This window comes from Panthera leo, chromosome B4 (genome assembly GCF_018350215.1).
Source record: "Panthera leo isolate Ple1 chromosome B4, P.leo_Ple1_pat1.1, whole genome shotgun sequence".
Lineage (NCBI taxonomy): Eukaryota > Metazoa > Chordata > Mammalia > Carnivora > Felidae > Panthera > Panthera leo.
The window spans coordinates 74,543,016-74,559,718 of record NC_056685.1 but is presented as its reverse complement, the minus strand read 5'-3'; the positions used below and the strand labels follow the sequence as shown (position 1 = coordinate 74,559,718).

General features: G+C 40.0%; 1 protein-coding gene across 8 annotated transcripts in view; it reads left to right on the top strand.

Annotated features, from left to right (window-relative positions):
- Window positions 1–16,703, top strand: part of SENP1 (SUMO specific peptidase 1) — a 77,337-nt gene that overhangs the window by 36,167 nt on the left and 24,467 nt on the right. For 6 of the 8 annotated variants that reach the window (XR_006204815.1, XR_006204817.1, XR_006204819.1 and 3 more), the window contains 5 exons: window positions 10,116–10,319; window positions 11,148–11,227; window positions 12,163–12,247; window positions 12,764–12,859; window positions 13,805–16,485. Coding sequence is in view for 2 of the 8 variants with exons in the window: in XM_042946355.1 (XP_042802289.1) it covers window positions 10,116–10,319; window positions 11,148–11,227; window positions 12,163–12,247; window positions 12,764–12,859; window positions 13,805–13,867 (528 nt within the window). In the remaining 6 variants the exon portion in view is untranslated. The other 2 variants (XM_042946355.1, XM_042946357.1) reach the window with 2 other exon arrangements.

The following is a 16,703-nucleotide window of genomic DNA, read 5'->3' as shown; positions in this document are numbered from 1 at the left end:
TTAAATATTTCTCCAAAATAAGGTAACTGATATAATATTCTTACCATTTTATAGACAAGGAATATAAGATCCTAGAAGTAAAGGGGATCAGATTTAGTTTAATAAGGAAAATAAAACCTAGAAGTCCTGTATTTAGAATATGTACAGAAAGCCATTAGGCTACCCTTTCTCTTATCTCTTTACTAAAAGAAGAGTTGGCTACATTACCTGTTCATAAAATAACAGCTTTCAAACATATTTTCATGAGTGGATTTATGTATAGATGAATAGTTAAATTCTGTATAGCTTCAGAGGACTAATGATTGACAGGATTGACATTTTAACTCACTATAAGAAAATGAAACTTCTCAAAAATGGAATGTGGGAACTGGCTGCCTTTGTAAAGAATACAAAAGGAGGCTGGAAGGCTGATAACACCAGGGACATTATAGATGGGGATTTCTATACTGGGTCTGGCAATTAGTTTTGAATAGAAATATCTAAAGAAAGGAGGTCAGGGTTAAGAAGAGGTGGAATTAGTTGCAAAACTAGATTAAAAATCACAATCAAGAAACAAAGGAAATGTTTTAAAAATATTTGTTTACTTTTAATATAATTTATTGTCAGGTTGACTAAATAGTATATACAGTATGCTCTTGGTTTTGAGGGTAGATTCCCGTGATTCATCGCTTACATACAGCACCCAGTGCTCATACCAACAAGTGGCCTCCTCAATGCCCATCACCCATTTTCCCCTCTTCCCTGTCCCCCCCCCCCCCAATCAAGCTTCAGTTTGTTCTCTGTATTTGTCTCTTATGGTTTGCCTCCCTCCCTCTCTGTTTGTAACTATTTTTTTCTCCTTCCCCCATGGTCTTCTGTTAAGTTTCTCAAGTTCCACATATGAGTGAAAACATATGATATCTTTATTTTAGAGAGATTGAGAAAGAGAGAGAGCGTGAAGAGGGGAGGGGCAGATAGAGAGGGAGACATCGAATCCGAAGCAGGCTCCGGGCTCCACACTGTCAGCACAGACCCCAGTGTGGGGCTCAGACTCAAGAACCATGAGATCATGACCTGAGCCAAAGTCAAATGCTTAACTGTCTGAGCCACCCAGGTGCCCCAGAAAGGAAATATTTTTAAATGGATGCCAGCACTAGAAATTATTTGTTGATTCCTGGCGATTGATTTAGGTAACTTCTGTGATTCAGTGGCTTGATGTTTGTGCTTTATAGCCTGATGATTCTACTTCTTAGAGGGCTTAAGCATTGTTTTATAAGTCTTCAGATAAATTTAGAAATACATGGAAATTATGTAGGCATACAAGTAAATGGATCTGACTTCTGCTTCTGGTCATGATAAAATAAAATGGATGAGGTTTACCCTTTCAGTTTAGCTAGAAAACTGAACAGAACATGAGACAACAATTTTCAGATGGTGGATAACAAGATCCCTGAGAGAAGGAAAATGAAAGGGATGAGCTAGTGATTTCCCCACCTCACTAGGGTGGTATGTTGAGGGTAGAGAGCTGGAAGAAACTGGAAGTATCTGACAGTCTTGCCAAGTGGAGGAGACAATTCAGACATCAGGGAGGTGAAAGTCGCTAAGGTTTGTGAGGTACAATACTGAAGGGAGGGTGGCTGCACAAAGAGAAAGTCCCAGAGACATGCAGAGGCCCCACTTAAATCTTTGACTGAGCATTGATCTGTACGTATATAGAAAGAAAATACCAGAGGCTAGGGAAAGAACACCAGAAAAAAAGGAATCAGAACAAACCTCAAAGCTAACACAGGTGCTTAGAGTAGTTCGTATTCCAACCAGTTAGAGTGGAAAGGTCATGAAGCATTGAATAGAGCCTCAAAAGGATATTACCTCAGGAGTTGGGCCAAACTGGCCCTAGAATAGAGGCTACTCTGGACCTGTGGTAGCAAAGTTTAATTTAAGTCTTGAAAACTTGAAAATGAGTTGAATGACTTACCTGTATCACAGAACAAAAGCCCAACAATATTTAAAGAAATACAGGGGCGCCTGGGTGGCGCAGTCGGTTAAGCGTCTGACTTCAACTCAGGTCACGGTCTCGCGGTCCGTGAGTTCGAGCCCCGCGTCGGGCTCTGGGCTGGCTGATGGCTCAGAGCCTGGAGCCTGCTTCCGATTCTGTGTCTCCCTCTCTCTCTGCCCCTCCCCCGTTCATGCTCTGTCTCTCTCTGTCTCAAAAATAAATAAACGTTAAAAAAAATTTTTTTTAATAAAAAAGAAATACAAACATATTCTGGTAACAACAAAACCTAGTGACATGAAATCACAATATCCAGCATCCAATCAGATGTTACCAGGCATATAAGGTAGAGGGAAAATGCAACTTAGAACAAAGGAAAAAACAGTTACTAGAAATACCCAGAAATGACAAAAATGATAGAACTAGCTTATGTTGGCAGGATATTAAAGGGGATATTATAAATACATTCCATATGGTTAGGAATTTAGAGGAAAATTAACATTATGGTGAGAAAAATGGAAGATGTAAAAGAAGATTTCAGTTGAACTTAACAGGGATGAAAAATACAGTATCTGAAATAGAGAATGTATGAGGTAAGATTAATAGTAGATTGGACCCTACAGAAGAAAAAAGTAGTGAATTACAATATATGGCAACAGGAACAATCCAAGTGAAACAAAAGTCTGAAGAAAGATGAGTATCAATGAGCTGTGGAGCAATATTAAGCAGTCTGAGCATGTAATTAGAATCTCAGAAGGAAAGATGGGTGTAAGTGTTATCAGAAAAATGTTTGAAGATACAATGGTAGATTTTCCAACTTTGGAAACTTAAACACTGGCAGATTCAAGAAATTCAGCATACCCCAAGTAGAAGAGACACCACACCAAAAAGTATAATAATCAAGTTGCTGAAAACCAGTGGTAAAGAAAAACATAATAAAAGCAGCCAGAGGAAAATAGATACATTATATACTAAAGGAATATATAATGTGTTTCCAACAGAAGTAAGTGTAGGCCAGAAGACAGTGTAGCTACCTTTTTCAGATACTGAAGGAAAGGGGTGCCTGGGTGGCTCAGTCAGTTAAGCGTCTGACTCTTGATTTCTGCTCAGGTCATGACCTCATAGTTTGTGGGTTTGAGCCCCACATTGGGGCTCTACACTGTCAGTGCTTGGGATTCTCTCTCTCTCTGCCCCGCCCCCATCTCAAAAAATAAACTTAAAAAATTTTTAAGAAAAAGGTACTGAAGGGAAAAGAAAACTTGTCAACTTACATTCCGTACCCAGCAAATACATCTTTCAAAAAACAAGGGTGTACTTTTTTCAGACAAACAAATGCCGAGAGAATGCATCACTAACAGACCTGTCTTATAAGAAATATTAAAGGGTATTCTTCAGACAAAAGGAAACTATGAGGTAGAAATTTGAATCTATACAAAGGAATGAAGAGCAGTGAAAATGTCCTCATTTTTTAATACCTCTGTAAGACAATTGACTAGTGAAAGCAGAAATAAGACAATGTATTGTGGGATTTGGAATATAAGATATGACAGTCATAACACAAAAGAGGGGGGAAGTGAAAGTACATACTAGCATAAGATTTTTACACAGTATGTGAAGTGGTATAGTGTTATATGAAGATAGATTGTCATAAGTTAAAGACCTATATTAAAAATCCTAGAGCAACCACTGAAAAACAAAAATAAAAAACAAAGAGGTATAGTTAATAAGCAAATAATGAAGATAAAATGGAATAAAAATACGCAATCCAATGGAAGCCAGGAAAAGAAGAAAAAAGATATGAAGAACAGACCCAGCAATATCAATAATCATTAAATGTAAATGGTCTAAGCCAGCACACCCAATAGAAATATAATGTGAGCCACATATGTAATTAAACATTTTTTTTAATGTTTATTTTTGAGAGAGAGAGAATGAGCAGGGGAGGGGCAGAGAGAGGGAAACACAGAGTTTGAAGCAGGCTTCAGGCTCTGAGCTGTCAGCACAGAGCCCGACACGGGGCTCAAACTCATGAACCATGAGATCATGACCTGAGCTGAAGTTGGATGCTTAACCGACCGCGCTATCTAGGTGCCCCTTAAATTTTCCAGTAGTCACATTGAAAAAAGTAAAAGGAAACAGGTAAAATTAATTTTAATAGTATATTTTACTTAATGTGATGTATGCAAAATGTGTCATTTTAGTGTATAGTAAATATTAAAATATTATTCAAGAGATATTTTTACCTCCCCTTTAAAATTTGTACATGGGGGGCCTGGGTGGCTCTGTCATTTGAACGTCAGACTCTCGATTTCAGCTCAGGTCATGATTCCAGGGTTGTGGGATCGAGCCCCACACCCAGCTCTGCTCTGAGTGTGGAGCATCCTTAAGATTGTCTCTCTCTCCACCTGTCCTTCTCCCCTGCTTGCATGCAAGTGTGCTGTCTCTGTTAAAAAAAAAAAAAAAAAAAAAGCAGAACTGTCACAAGAAAGAAACCCATTTTGTTTTATTATTTATTTCAAATCCCTGTTTTTGCTTTTTTAAAATTTTTTTAGTAATCTCTACACGTAACATGGGGCTCAACTCACAACCCTGAGATCAAGAGTTGTGTGCTCTTCCCACTGAGCCAACCAGGTGCCCCAAGAAACCCATTTTATTTTTTTATTTTATTTATTTTTTTTTTTCAACGTTTATTTATTTTTGGGACAGAGAGAGACAGAGCATGAACGGGGGAGGGACAGAGAGAGAGGGAGACACAGAATCGGAAACAGGCTCCAGGCTCTGAGCCATCAGCCCAGAGCCTGACGCGGGGCTCGAACTCACGGACCGTGAGATCGTGACCTGGCTGAAGTCGGACGCTTAACCGACTGCGCCACCCAGGCGCCCCAAGAAACCCATTTTAAATGTGAAGACACAGACAGTTAAAAGTAAAAGGATGCAAGTACTAGTCAAGAGAAAGATGAAATATAACTGTATTAATATCATATCAAGTAGAATTCAGAGCAAGGAATATTACCAGTGACAGACATTTCAAAAGGAGTAGGTTCTTCAAGAGTACTTAACCTAGATATGTATACACCTAGTAACAGAACTTCAAAATATGTGAAGCAAAACTGATAGAACTGAAAGGAGAAATAGATAAATCTTTAATTACTGTTGGAGACTTTCGCATCTCTCTCAACAATCAATAGAAGAAGTAGAAAATCATTAAGGATATAAAAAGCCAGAGTAGGGGCACCTGGGTAGCTCAGTCAGTTGAGCATCTGACTCTTGGCTTCAGCTCAGGTCATGATCTCGCAGCTTCATGGATGCAAGCCCCACATTGGACTCTGTGCTAACAGCACAGAGCCTGCTTGGAATTCTCTCTCCCTTTCTCTCTGCCCCTCCTCCACTCAGGCTGTGTCTGTCTCTCTCAAAATAAATAAATAAACTTAAAAAACAAAAAAAAGCCAGAGTAGGTACCCAAATGCTTGTGGGCAGGAAACACTTCCTTCTCTACACAGCACTAAATATGCCCTATTCCGTGTGGAGAGACAGGATGATGCTCTCCGGTCTCTTTATTTTCCCTCCAGGACCCTGTTCTTCCTATCATCCCTTACTATTAATTTACATGGATGAATTAGGAAAAGAGCAAGCAGACATGTCTTTCCTTATTAATTATTGTCAATTATTTCCAAAGTGCAAAATCATTAGACTGTTGGAATTTTGTATTTCTGACTTCTTTCCAGCTAGGGAAACACCATAAGGAAAAGACTCATAGCATTTATGGGGAGTGAGGGAGTACAGGTGAATTAAGGTAGAATCTATGTAGCAGACTGACTACACTGATGACAAACCTAACTAGCCAGGCAGACTAATTACCTATTTTGTAAATCTCATCTCTGAAAGGAAAGAAATGTCTTTCAACTATCCTGTATCACAATAGCCTTGGGTATAGAGAAGTTAGTCTTACTTGATTGATAGTAGGGAAGTAAGAAGTAAGACATAATAAGTGATATACTAAGATCATCTGACTTTTATTGCAGAATCAGCATCTGAAATCAGAGCACATAACTCTGCCTAGCATTCTGACTTTTGTAACAAAAGTGGAAATGGAGAATTAGTAGTGATCACAGCTTCCTGGTTGTTTCCAAGAAGCTGTTAAATTTAAGTGATGCTCAGTAAAGAGAGCAAAACATTTAATGTAAAACATTAAGCCCAACTAGTCAAGCCTAGCACAGGGAATAGGTTTTCCTTAGGGAATAAAAAGTGATTCCACTAGGCAAAATGAGATAAATTAGTTAGGTGAATATGTGTCTACCATATGCTCTGTACTCTTACATGTAGAATAGTGATCAGATTGGAAATTTCAGTGTTTCTAACATGACTTACTGGTAGGTTCCACATCATTATAGTTATCTCTTAAAGGCGTTTCTTAATAGAACTAGTCCTTTTGATAAACCAGGGATTTATGCAGGGTCATAGGGAGAATAGTAATTGCAGTTATCACAACTCCATAAAAATAGATGTTGTCTGTGTTTGTCTAAAACTTTGGCAGTAATTCTAATAAATAATTTGTTACTTGAATTTGCATGTGAGAAAAATCCTGGGTATGTGTTCACAGTGAGGGATGCAATACACAGAGCTTACCTGAAGTCTGCCTTCTGTATTAATTAGGTTAGATCTTAGGGGCAAATGACCTGACTCATAAGTGCTGCTGCTTGTCTTATCTCTGTGGTTTGTGGTTGACAAGGATAGATTTAATTTGACCATCAGAATAGGGAGGTCAAGTTGAAAACGTAGAAAAGTAAAACAGGGAAAATGGCTCCCCCCAAACTTGCCTTGGTCTCTGCTTAGGAGCACTGCTAAGCCCAGGACTTTCAGAACATTTTCTAAGCCAGTTAGAAAGGTTTAATGTGTAGAATTGGGAAGGGTTAAAAGTTAAGATAGTATTGTTATTGAGATGTTTTACTTCTAAATGGATGAGAAAACAATAGTTTAGCTGGTTTACTGGGTGAGAAGGAAGATACAAATAGCAGTGGTCATTTATGTCATTGTGGTAACATACAGGGAAAATATTGAGTCCTTAGTCTGAAAACATTGTAGGCTTCTTTTTTTAAAAGAGAAGCTTTTCCAGCTTCAGCCTGGCAGCTCTTCAAATAAAATCACAAAGGAACAAGACACTATAAACAACAGTCCCACCCCTCAAAAAGCACTGCATAGACAAGCAGGCGCTCATGGCCAAGGCTGTGAAGGCAGGAGGAGGGGCAGCCCCTTAGTCACTGGAGCCGCAGCGGGCATACAGACAAGTGTGGGCCCCAAAAAGAGTGACAAGTGGACCAACACTGGCACTTGTCCCCACATACTGGTATATTGGCAAGACAAACACAGCACAGGGCTGATTTACTACTTTTAGCCCCCTTATTTCAAGGGGAATTCAAGATCTTCTGGCACTAAGAGAGTCTTGTGTGCAAAAAAGCTCTCACTATAGGAGGGGAGAGACCCTTGTCTTCACAAAACACAAGCAAATGCTCTATCACTGCTTCTCTTTCATCTTAAACACTGTGATCCCTTCTCTCATTTCTTTTTCCTTCATCTTCAGCCCTCCTCTGTGAGATGACACGTAGGATTCTTTTTGTTCTCTAACTCCTAGCTTGTTTTTTTTGGTATGATTGTGTCTTGGCTGACCTATGGCAATTTTCCTCATTTGGACAGAGTAATAGCTGAAAAACTGAGGAAACTTGGATCTTCGTTCTGCCTCAGATGTCAGATTATACATCCTCAGTTAATGGGAAGGAACATTGAGGCCACCAAGCTCCCTTCTACTGGGATACAGGGGAAGTGAAAAAGAGCCCAGATCACTCCTTAGAGCTAATTAACAAGCTGACTTTGGAGGAGGTCCTTTCCCTCACAGTGGACAGACCTTGGTTGGAGGCAGAACTGAAGCGATGGAAGAGGGATTCTCAACGGAATTAGACAATGTGGTATCCTGATCATTAGGTCTCTTTTCTTCTTAAGTTGGGTTGGCCTTCAGCTTTATAGTCCATGCTTTTACAATTAAAACATAAAAATAAAAAACCTAACAATCCAGGCTGTGTAAGTCTAATTTCATTGGTTTCTAGAACTCCTTCCTCCTAGGAAAATCATGGGTAGCATGATACTCATTTATGTCATCCTTTTTCACTTCAGGGTAATGATCCCAAAGGTGATGCTCCTCTGATAGACACCTAAGGGAGATACCTCTTCATGGCTTTCATGTGCTTGGGCCTCCTTATCTCTGCCTGATTCTTTCCATCTCCTGCTCGAGTCCTTATTGCCTTTTAGAGTACATGACTTGTCTGCACCATGGAAAATTTGGCTTACAGTGAATGGCAGTCATCTGCCTATTCATTTCACCCCTTGGATTGAAGGGTTTAGCCTCGTAACATGGCTAATGCTGTGGGATGAGTAGAATACCAGAGGAATCAATCCTTTCTTGCTGATTTTTTTCTCACTAGAGAATGTAGTTTATAGCCTAGAAATCTGTGCCTGTTGGACAAGTCTTCCTGCATTCCTGGCTGCCTTTCACAGGCCTAGAATCATCGTTAGCACCATTATCCTTGGGGGCAGAATTAGATTGAAAGCCTCCATTTGAGAAATCTGTGATCCTAATTATGTTTTGATTCATTATCATTATTTAAAATAACTGAGCTCCTATTATCTATTGGGCATCACACTAGGCAGAGGATTAGCCACAACCCAAGTCCTCTGGACCTGTTGGGCCTGTTGCTCAGACTTCAGAGATGCAGGCAGAACAGTGTCTGTCTTCAGTCCTAGTCTTCCCTCCCACCCCCACCCTCAGAGCTCTGCTTCAAGGCGAGTGTGGTTTCCCTGCAACTGCCTAGGCGTCCTCTTCTATAGGCCCTTTCTCTAGTCTAGACCATGTTTTGGTGTGTTCCTGGCAGTGTTCCCTGCTGCCTACCCAGTATGTAGTTGCCTACTGTTGGGCAGTAGCTCACTGCTCTGGCATCCTAGTGTGTAAATATTTGTCAAAGGACAGGGGCGTTTTCCCATTCCCCAAAAAGCATTCTGAAAAATGTGCCTGTTTTCTTAGTCATATTTCCAAGCTGTGGATCAGTTAGCCCATTCATTCCTTGCAGTTGACAGACACTGGCCTGGCCTTAGCTGGCCACATAAAGTCGGTATGCAGTAACTTCCGGCACGGTAACTTTCAGGCTTGAGTACCACGGTGTCTTGGACCTACGGGAACCATAGTGGACACGGTCAATATTAGAGAATACGTTGTTTCATTAACAGAAAGTATCACGTATCTTCCATAACGTGAATTAAATTTCTTTCGCTCATACTTGATACTGGAGGCATAAATAGAGTCAACAAAAATGAGAAAGCTAACCATATAGATTCTGGAGGAGAACTTTACTCTTCATGTTTGTGACTGGGCTTTCAGGTCTCATGTAATGTAGGTTTTTATACAACATCCGTGTCTGCCTCTGTAAAGGTACAGTGCTGAGCTGTCAGTTTAGAGGTGTTTTTCCCAGTGCGGTTGATGGTTTATCCTGTCACTCAGTTCTACTTGAGACCAAAGCAGTTTGCCTCTGCAAGATGGCTTATTAGGCTGGAAAGGCAGTCTTTAGCCATGGAACAGTTTTCTGTCTGTGCAAAATTACGTGACCCACATGTAAGGATTGAACTGTTGGTCTTAGCTATTATACTAGACTGTGAGCTCAGGATTTCTTTAAGTTGTTCACCCAGCCTCAGTAGATTAAAGTAACTACTAATGTGTCTTATCAAAATGTTTGGCTCCTTCCTTTCCTTTTCTCTTAAGTCTCGCCTTCTAGCACCCCTTCCTCCGCACTCTTGTTTTTTGACCTAATCCTCAGTCTTCTACAGATCTGACCAGCATGCTCTCATATGGATCCTACAACCCATAATATGTGTGTGTGTGTGTGTGTGTGTGTGTGTTCACTTTTTCTGTTTTCACTGTTTACAAGTACCTCAACCCTCCAGAATTTGATCTAGGGGCATGAGGCTGTTGGGTGTTGAAGTCTTAATTGATTAGGAAACAATAATATATGCTGTGCAATACAGCAACTGCTTTTCCTTCATAAAATACAACTGTTTTGAAAGGACTGAATATCTATTTTAATACATAAATTTCTTCCCATAGATCATCAATTTCTACATGAATATGTTGATGGAGCGAAGTAAAGAGAAGGGATTACCAAGTGTGCATGCATTTAATACCTTTTTTTTCACTAAGTTAAAAACGGCTGGTTATCAGGCAGTGAAACGTTGGACAAAGAAAGTGGATGTGTTTTCTGTTGACATTCTTTTGGTGCCCATTCACCTGGGAGTGCACTGGTGTCTTGCTGTGAGTACCTCTCCTTTAATCAAATTTAAAAGAAATCTACATAATTATAGAATATACAGAGTAGTGAGTAGTAATTCTACATTTTCACTGGATGATTGTGAGAAAGAATAGTATTTAGTTGGCTGAAAATTGGATAGATCAATGAACTTCCTGTCAAGAGTGGGAGATACTTAGACTTTGAAGAAAGTTGTGGAATTTCCTTTTCTGGAAATATTTAAAAGGGAGTTGTAAGTCTATAAACAGCCTCAAGGCAAGGCATGGGGAGAAAAAGTGACTTTTTATGATGCTGCCAACTCAGATTCTGTGACTATTGTTTTCTGCCTAATCATGATTTGCATACTTGGTAATTTAATACTTTTTATGACCCTGAGAACATGAATACATTAGCTTAATATATTAACAAAAATATAAAAGTTATTTCACAATCTATTTTGAATTACATTTTAAAAGCATAAAGCCAAAGAGAAATTCTGTACATAAAGAACAAAACCCCAAATCTTTTACCATCTTTCTGACACTGTGTGGAAATGATTTTATTCATCTTACAGTCTCTGAAGAGCATGTGTGTCTTCACTGTTGTCTGCATTGCAGATGAAGAACCTACATACGAGAAAAAGATTTCAGGGCCACTAATGAGGTCACCATAGTTCCATGTAAATAATCCCCTTCTTCTTTCCTCACAGCTTAAGCATGGTATAATGCAGAGTATCAGTTAAACTTGTTGTGATTTCACAAGAAATCTGGCAAAAGGCTCTAAATTCCAGGGAAGGGAAAAGCTGAGAAACTACTTTTCTTCATTTTATAAACACGCAGATTTTTTATTCCCAGGTTGTGGACTTTCGAAAGAAGAATATTACCTATTACGACTCTATGGGTGGGATAAACAATGAAGCCTGCAGGATCCTCCTGTAAGTAGGGAGTTGAGGACAAAAGAGTTTGGTGTCAGGGCATATGTTGTGTTTTTCCAGCTGTTGAACTCAGTTCTTTTGTTACCGTCAATGGAGTGATTAATAAAGAAAATTTTCATATTAGGAATGGATATTTTATGTCTGAGTAAGTCAAGTTTTATAGTAATATATGATACCCCAAATATATGGGACAACTATTGTCCCAGTGCACTAAAAATAATGAGTGAGTCAATATGTATATATAGATATAGAAACTACTTAGAAATCATCTAATCCACCCTCCTAATTTTTCAGATGAAGAAATCAAGACTCACAGAGGTGACTTTGATATGCTCAGGTCCTACTAGTTAGTGGCTCAACTGGGAACCAGAATGCAAATCTCTTTATACCCTTTATCTGTTTCTCTCTCCAAAATGCCTATTCCTCACTGTACCACTGTACCACTCTGGTGGCCAGGAGGAGGTAGGTTCCAGAATGAACAGTTTGCACTTAAGAAGAGTGCTGTATATGAGGTATGCACTCATCAAGTTGTGATTTGGATTGAATTTTCACACAGGAGAGTCAAAATTAAAATAGTGAATAAATGTCTTGATATTGCTAGAGAAATCTTCTTCCACGAGACTGAGTTCTAAAGGACCATATAAACCAGGGAAAAGAATCAAAACTCATTCCTCAGGATGAGTAGCAGGTAGCAGGAACCTGGGTGTCAGAGGCAGAGGTCATGTTTCTCTTGGGTTGCCAGGGTGGGCATGAATTATGGGGAGTTGCAGGGGAAGTTTAGGAGTCCAGAGATTCCCTGCCCAGCATTGCATTATATACTGTTTTCCCCAGAAGTGCAAACAAAACCCTTCTTAAGGATTGTTAGCCCCATTCTTAAGGTGGCAGCTGTCCTCAGTGTTCCCACAGCTCATCTCATTCTCTCCCAATGCCTTTAGCCAATACCTAAAGCAAGAAAGCATTGACAAGAAAAGGAAAGAGTTTGACACCAATGGCTGGCAGCTCTTCAGCAAGAAAAGCCAGGTACATTTCATCTTGATAAAGTAGAAATCCTGGGAAGGCAAGGTTTTACTGCTTGATTCCCAGGGACCTTCTATCTTAGTGTCTAGCCTGACTTCAGCTTGGTTGTTTGGTTCCTCAGGGAAGATAGAGTAAGTTCTGTGGGAAAACTGGTAATGTGTTTCTCATGCAGAACTAGGTTTTCTAAATGCCCAGCTATTTTGCTGAGCTTTTCACTCCTGTGGGAAATGTTTGCTGATTGGCCATGTGGGAGGGACTAGTCTTTACATCCTTGGGTGTCATGGAAGTCTAAGAGAGTCTCCTGTGTTATTAATAGGAAGATTAATATTAATATGAAGACCTGACTGAGATGCTATATTTTTTCCTCTGAGCTTCTGTTGTTCTGGGTGGTGGACTTAGGGTCATCTCTTCAAAATTCAGGGAAACCTATAACATTTGTATTCTTTGGTTCTTATTTATAATCTAATTAGAAGGAAAGAAGTTTGGAACAATGTTACCTTTTTGTTTTTGATCTTTCAGGAAATTCCACAGCAGATGAATGGAAGTGATTGTGGCATGTTTGCTTGCAAATATGCTGACTGCATTACCAAAGACAGACCAATCAACTTCACACAGGTGAGCTGAGCCTTCAGGAAGGAGCCCTGTGACCACCCTGTCTCCAGGCTGCCCGATAGATGTATTTTCATCCACTTGCTCTGCTTATGGGACTCTGTCTGTGGCTCATAACACTGGTGGTTACTGCCGGTACCACATCACAAGAAAAAGGATAGTGATAGGCTACATCCTGGGTTATATTACATCACGTATCGTAGTCAAGGAATCCTGGTCATTAGCAGATTCTTCTTCTCTCTCTCCCTCACCTACCTCAATTCCTATAGGAAACAGAGAACTGGGACCAGAGCACGTTTTCTTCATTTTCTCTTTATTTAGTTAGCAGTCAGGTTTTGGAACAGGCCACACCTTGAACTCCTAGTGTATTTGTCATGTTGCCTTCCTCCTCTCTGCCCCTCACCTGATACACCTGATCATTCTTCTCTTAGTTTGTGATTGTTTATTTCTGTCCATGTGGTCCTTCAGAGACCAGAGTGGATTGAGACTAGAGATTATGGTTTATTCTGTGTCCTTCACTTCACATTAATGGTTTTACCAGACTTTTCCACCATAGCCCTTGAGTGGAGCTGATTCTTGCAGTTCCTATAACTCTTCCCCTAAAAAGTGAATTTTTGATTTTTGGGCCTTAGACTCCTATCTTCTTCAGGGTTCAACATAGAGTACTTGATAGACACCATTCTCAAAATTCTTAGAGAAGTTCAGGTATAGCCTGGGGACTTCTAGCAATGCCCAATAAAATTTGTAAGGCCACAACAATGGAAAAGAGCAATAGAGATAGCAGTAGAAAACAATAGAAGAAAATTACATGTAATCAAGAATTGAGCAATTTGAAAGACCAGAAATGCAACTGAGGCTCTTTTAGTTGTAAATCTTGAGAAGGGAAGAAAGGAGTATTGGGTCTGGGTAAAAACAATGAAAAAAATTAAGTGTATCTCTGTGTCCCTACAGCAACACATGCCATACTTCCGGAAGCGGATGGTCTGGGAGATTCTCCACCGAAAGCTCTTGTGAAGACTGTCTCAGTTAGCCGACATTGACCTTGCGGGGGACCAGCTCTTTGTTGTCTATAGCCAGAGACCTTGGAGACAGCTGCTCCCAACCCTCTGTTCTTGTAAAGCCCTTGATCCTGGACCAGGCCCTGGCGAGATGCATTCACAAGCACATCTGCCTTTCCTTTTGTATCTCAGATACTATTTTTGCAAAGAAACTTTGGTGCTGTGAAAGGGGTGAGGGACATCCCTAAGCTGAAGAGAGAGACTGCTTTTCACTTCTTCAGTTCTGCCATCTTGTTTTCAAAGGGCTCCAGCCTCACTCAGTCCCTAATTTGGGGGCCGAGAGAAGCTTGGACAGATTCTTGGTTTCATATAAACTCTTGTTAGGCCTTACTAAGAGGTAGGAAAGGGCATGGGCAAAAAGGTAGGGATGAAAACCACCAGCATATACACGCACACATACATACACACAGGATTTTCAAGATGTGTTGTCAGGAAAGTGACTGTAAACTGGACTTTGGGTCACATGCATAAGTCCCTCCTCCAGGATTTTCCCTATTTATATGCCTCTTTGTGAAATCCGTCTGCTTCTGTACAAGGCTATTTTATCATCTGTAGCTTCCTCCCATCCTGAGGCACAGCACATGAGCCCTGGGTGGACCCCAAAGTCCCAGGCAGTCCTTTCCTTAAAGCAGGGGTTTGCATGTGCTCACAACACATGATATGGGGAAGACCCACCCAGGGAGCGGTTTAGTGGAGCAACAAAGGCACCACTTTTACTGCCGCCTACTTCTGACCAAGAAGAAGGACCTCAGTCTTTAGCATAAAATTCCAGCATTGGATGAATGCAGGTCTAGTTTGGTCTGTGGCTAGTTAGTTTAAATATGTTTCTAACCACAGAGAATTTTATATATATATATATACATATATATATACACATATATATATGTATATATATATATTTCACAGGGATACGTGTTTTTTTAAAAGGCTGAATGTGTTCACCACTTTAGCCTGTAGATTTATTTCCATTTTCCAAATTTAGCTCTAGCACGCACAGAGCCCAGCCCCTATGTGTAGGGTGTTTGTGGACTTCCTAACAATATTTTGAGGCCTGAATGAACTTTGGCTTAGGGGTAGAGGTTACAGAGGGAGGCAAGATTTTCAACTGGAAAACGGGTGGAATTTGGACTGATCGACTTGAGACTAAAAAAACCGCTATTCCTTTTGTTCTTTCTAGCATCTCCCCCACCCACCGAGCGCTCCTCAGGCTAGATAGTGAAACGATCCAATGCCAGTGTCATTTTGTACTTCAGTTCCAAAATAGGAACGTTTTATACTTTTTTCTGTATTGTAATAGGTAGTTTTGTATGAAATATTTTCTCTTCTTCCCTTGTACCCCATCCTTTCCAACATTGTGCTTTCTCTCTGGGCTTATTTGAAAATTTTACTCTGTTTTATACCAAGCTTGTTTAGTACATTTTTCTATGTTTTACCACAGGTTACAATTTGAAAAGAAAACTATTTTTTTTAAATATTCCATTGTTAACTGAATGTTACTGTTTCCACTCCAGCAACTAGATGTCCTACCTTTTTCATAACTGCCTGCGTTTTTGGGGAAGACCACCTTTTCTTTCTTTCCTTCTTTCTTTCTTTCTTTCTTTCTTTCTTTCTTTCTTGTGTTTTTCTATAGGAAATAAATAGCTTTCTATTTATGAGTTGCTGAGACCTTTCACATTCTCTGTTAGAAAGCTATGGCATGCAGGCTCATTGTAGGACTCCTGTACATGGATTCTTGGTACTTAATGTATTTCAGTGGCAACTTGAAAGGTGGCAATATGGTATAGATTCTGATTATGAATCAGAAGACCTGAGTTTTTTCAGGTGCTCTTGCTACTGTCTGGGGGACTCAGAACAAGATAGTTCTCTGTATTTATTGTTTGTCCATTTAGATAACATCTGTCTTACCTTCCTCACAGACTTTTTGTACAGACCAAAGCAACAAATATTTATTGCCATGTATAACAGAAAATGAAACATGCAACAAAAGCACTTTGAAAAATATATAAGGAATTGTTGAGCCTGTGTGAACGTGGACCCCCTTTCTGGTCAATACATTTTTGTACAAGGGGAAGTTAGTGATCCTGAGACCACCCTACATGGGTGGACCAAGCTGAGACATAGGTTGTAGCCCAGGGTGGCTCAATGGGAACCACCCATTTGACTATATTTGGGTCTATATTTGACTTCTATGGTGGGCTATTTTTCCAGAGAGCTAGCCACAAGATCAGGACTAGCATCTGGAAACTTAATTTCTCCTTTATTTAAGGGTGGGCTTTGACGACCAGAGAGGGGAAAAAAGAGGTTCTTGCATTACATGGCTAAGGGCATGCTACCAATATCTTATTTAAATTGCTTTAAACTAAAGCCTATTGCTTTCCTTTTCTCCTATCTTCCATTCTTCTCTGTGCTCAGTGCTCGTAATGACCTACCTCCCCTTAAAAAGGAACACTCGAGAGATGATGAACTCTATCTAGATATAGAGCCTTCAACAGAAACCACAGTCCCAACAATCACTCCTGGACCCTGTACAGAGAAAATCAGAACATTTGAGAATACATGGCCCAAGGCATGGAGGTTAGTTCTGTCCCATTTTTTTGCCTGGGACCCATCGTTGCTCCTGGGAGTCCTGTTTGGGGTTGAATGTAAGAGTTCTTTTCCCTCTTCCTCTCCATCATGGAGACTGTGTATAAATGTGTAAATTGACTTCTCTATATATGAGATGCTTCATACTTGTGTGTGGTATCAAATTTTCTTTAGCCCCTCTAATTGAGTAATTGTGCCAGCATCTTCTC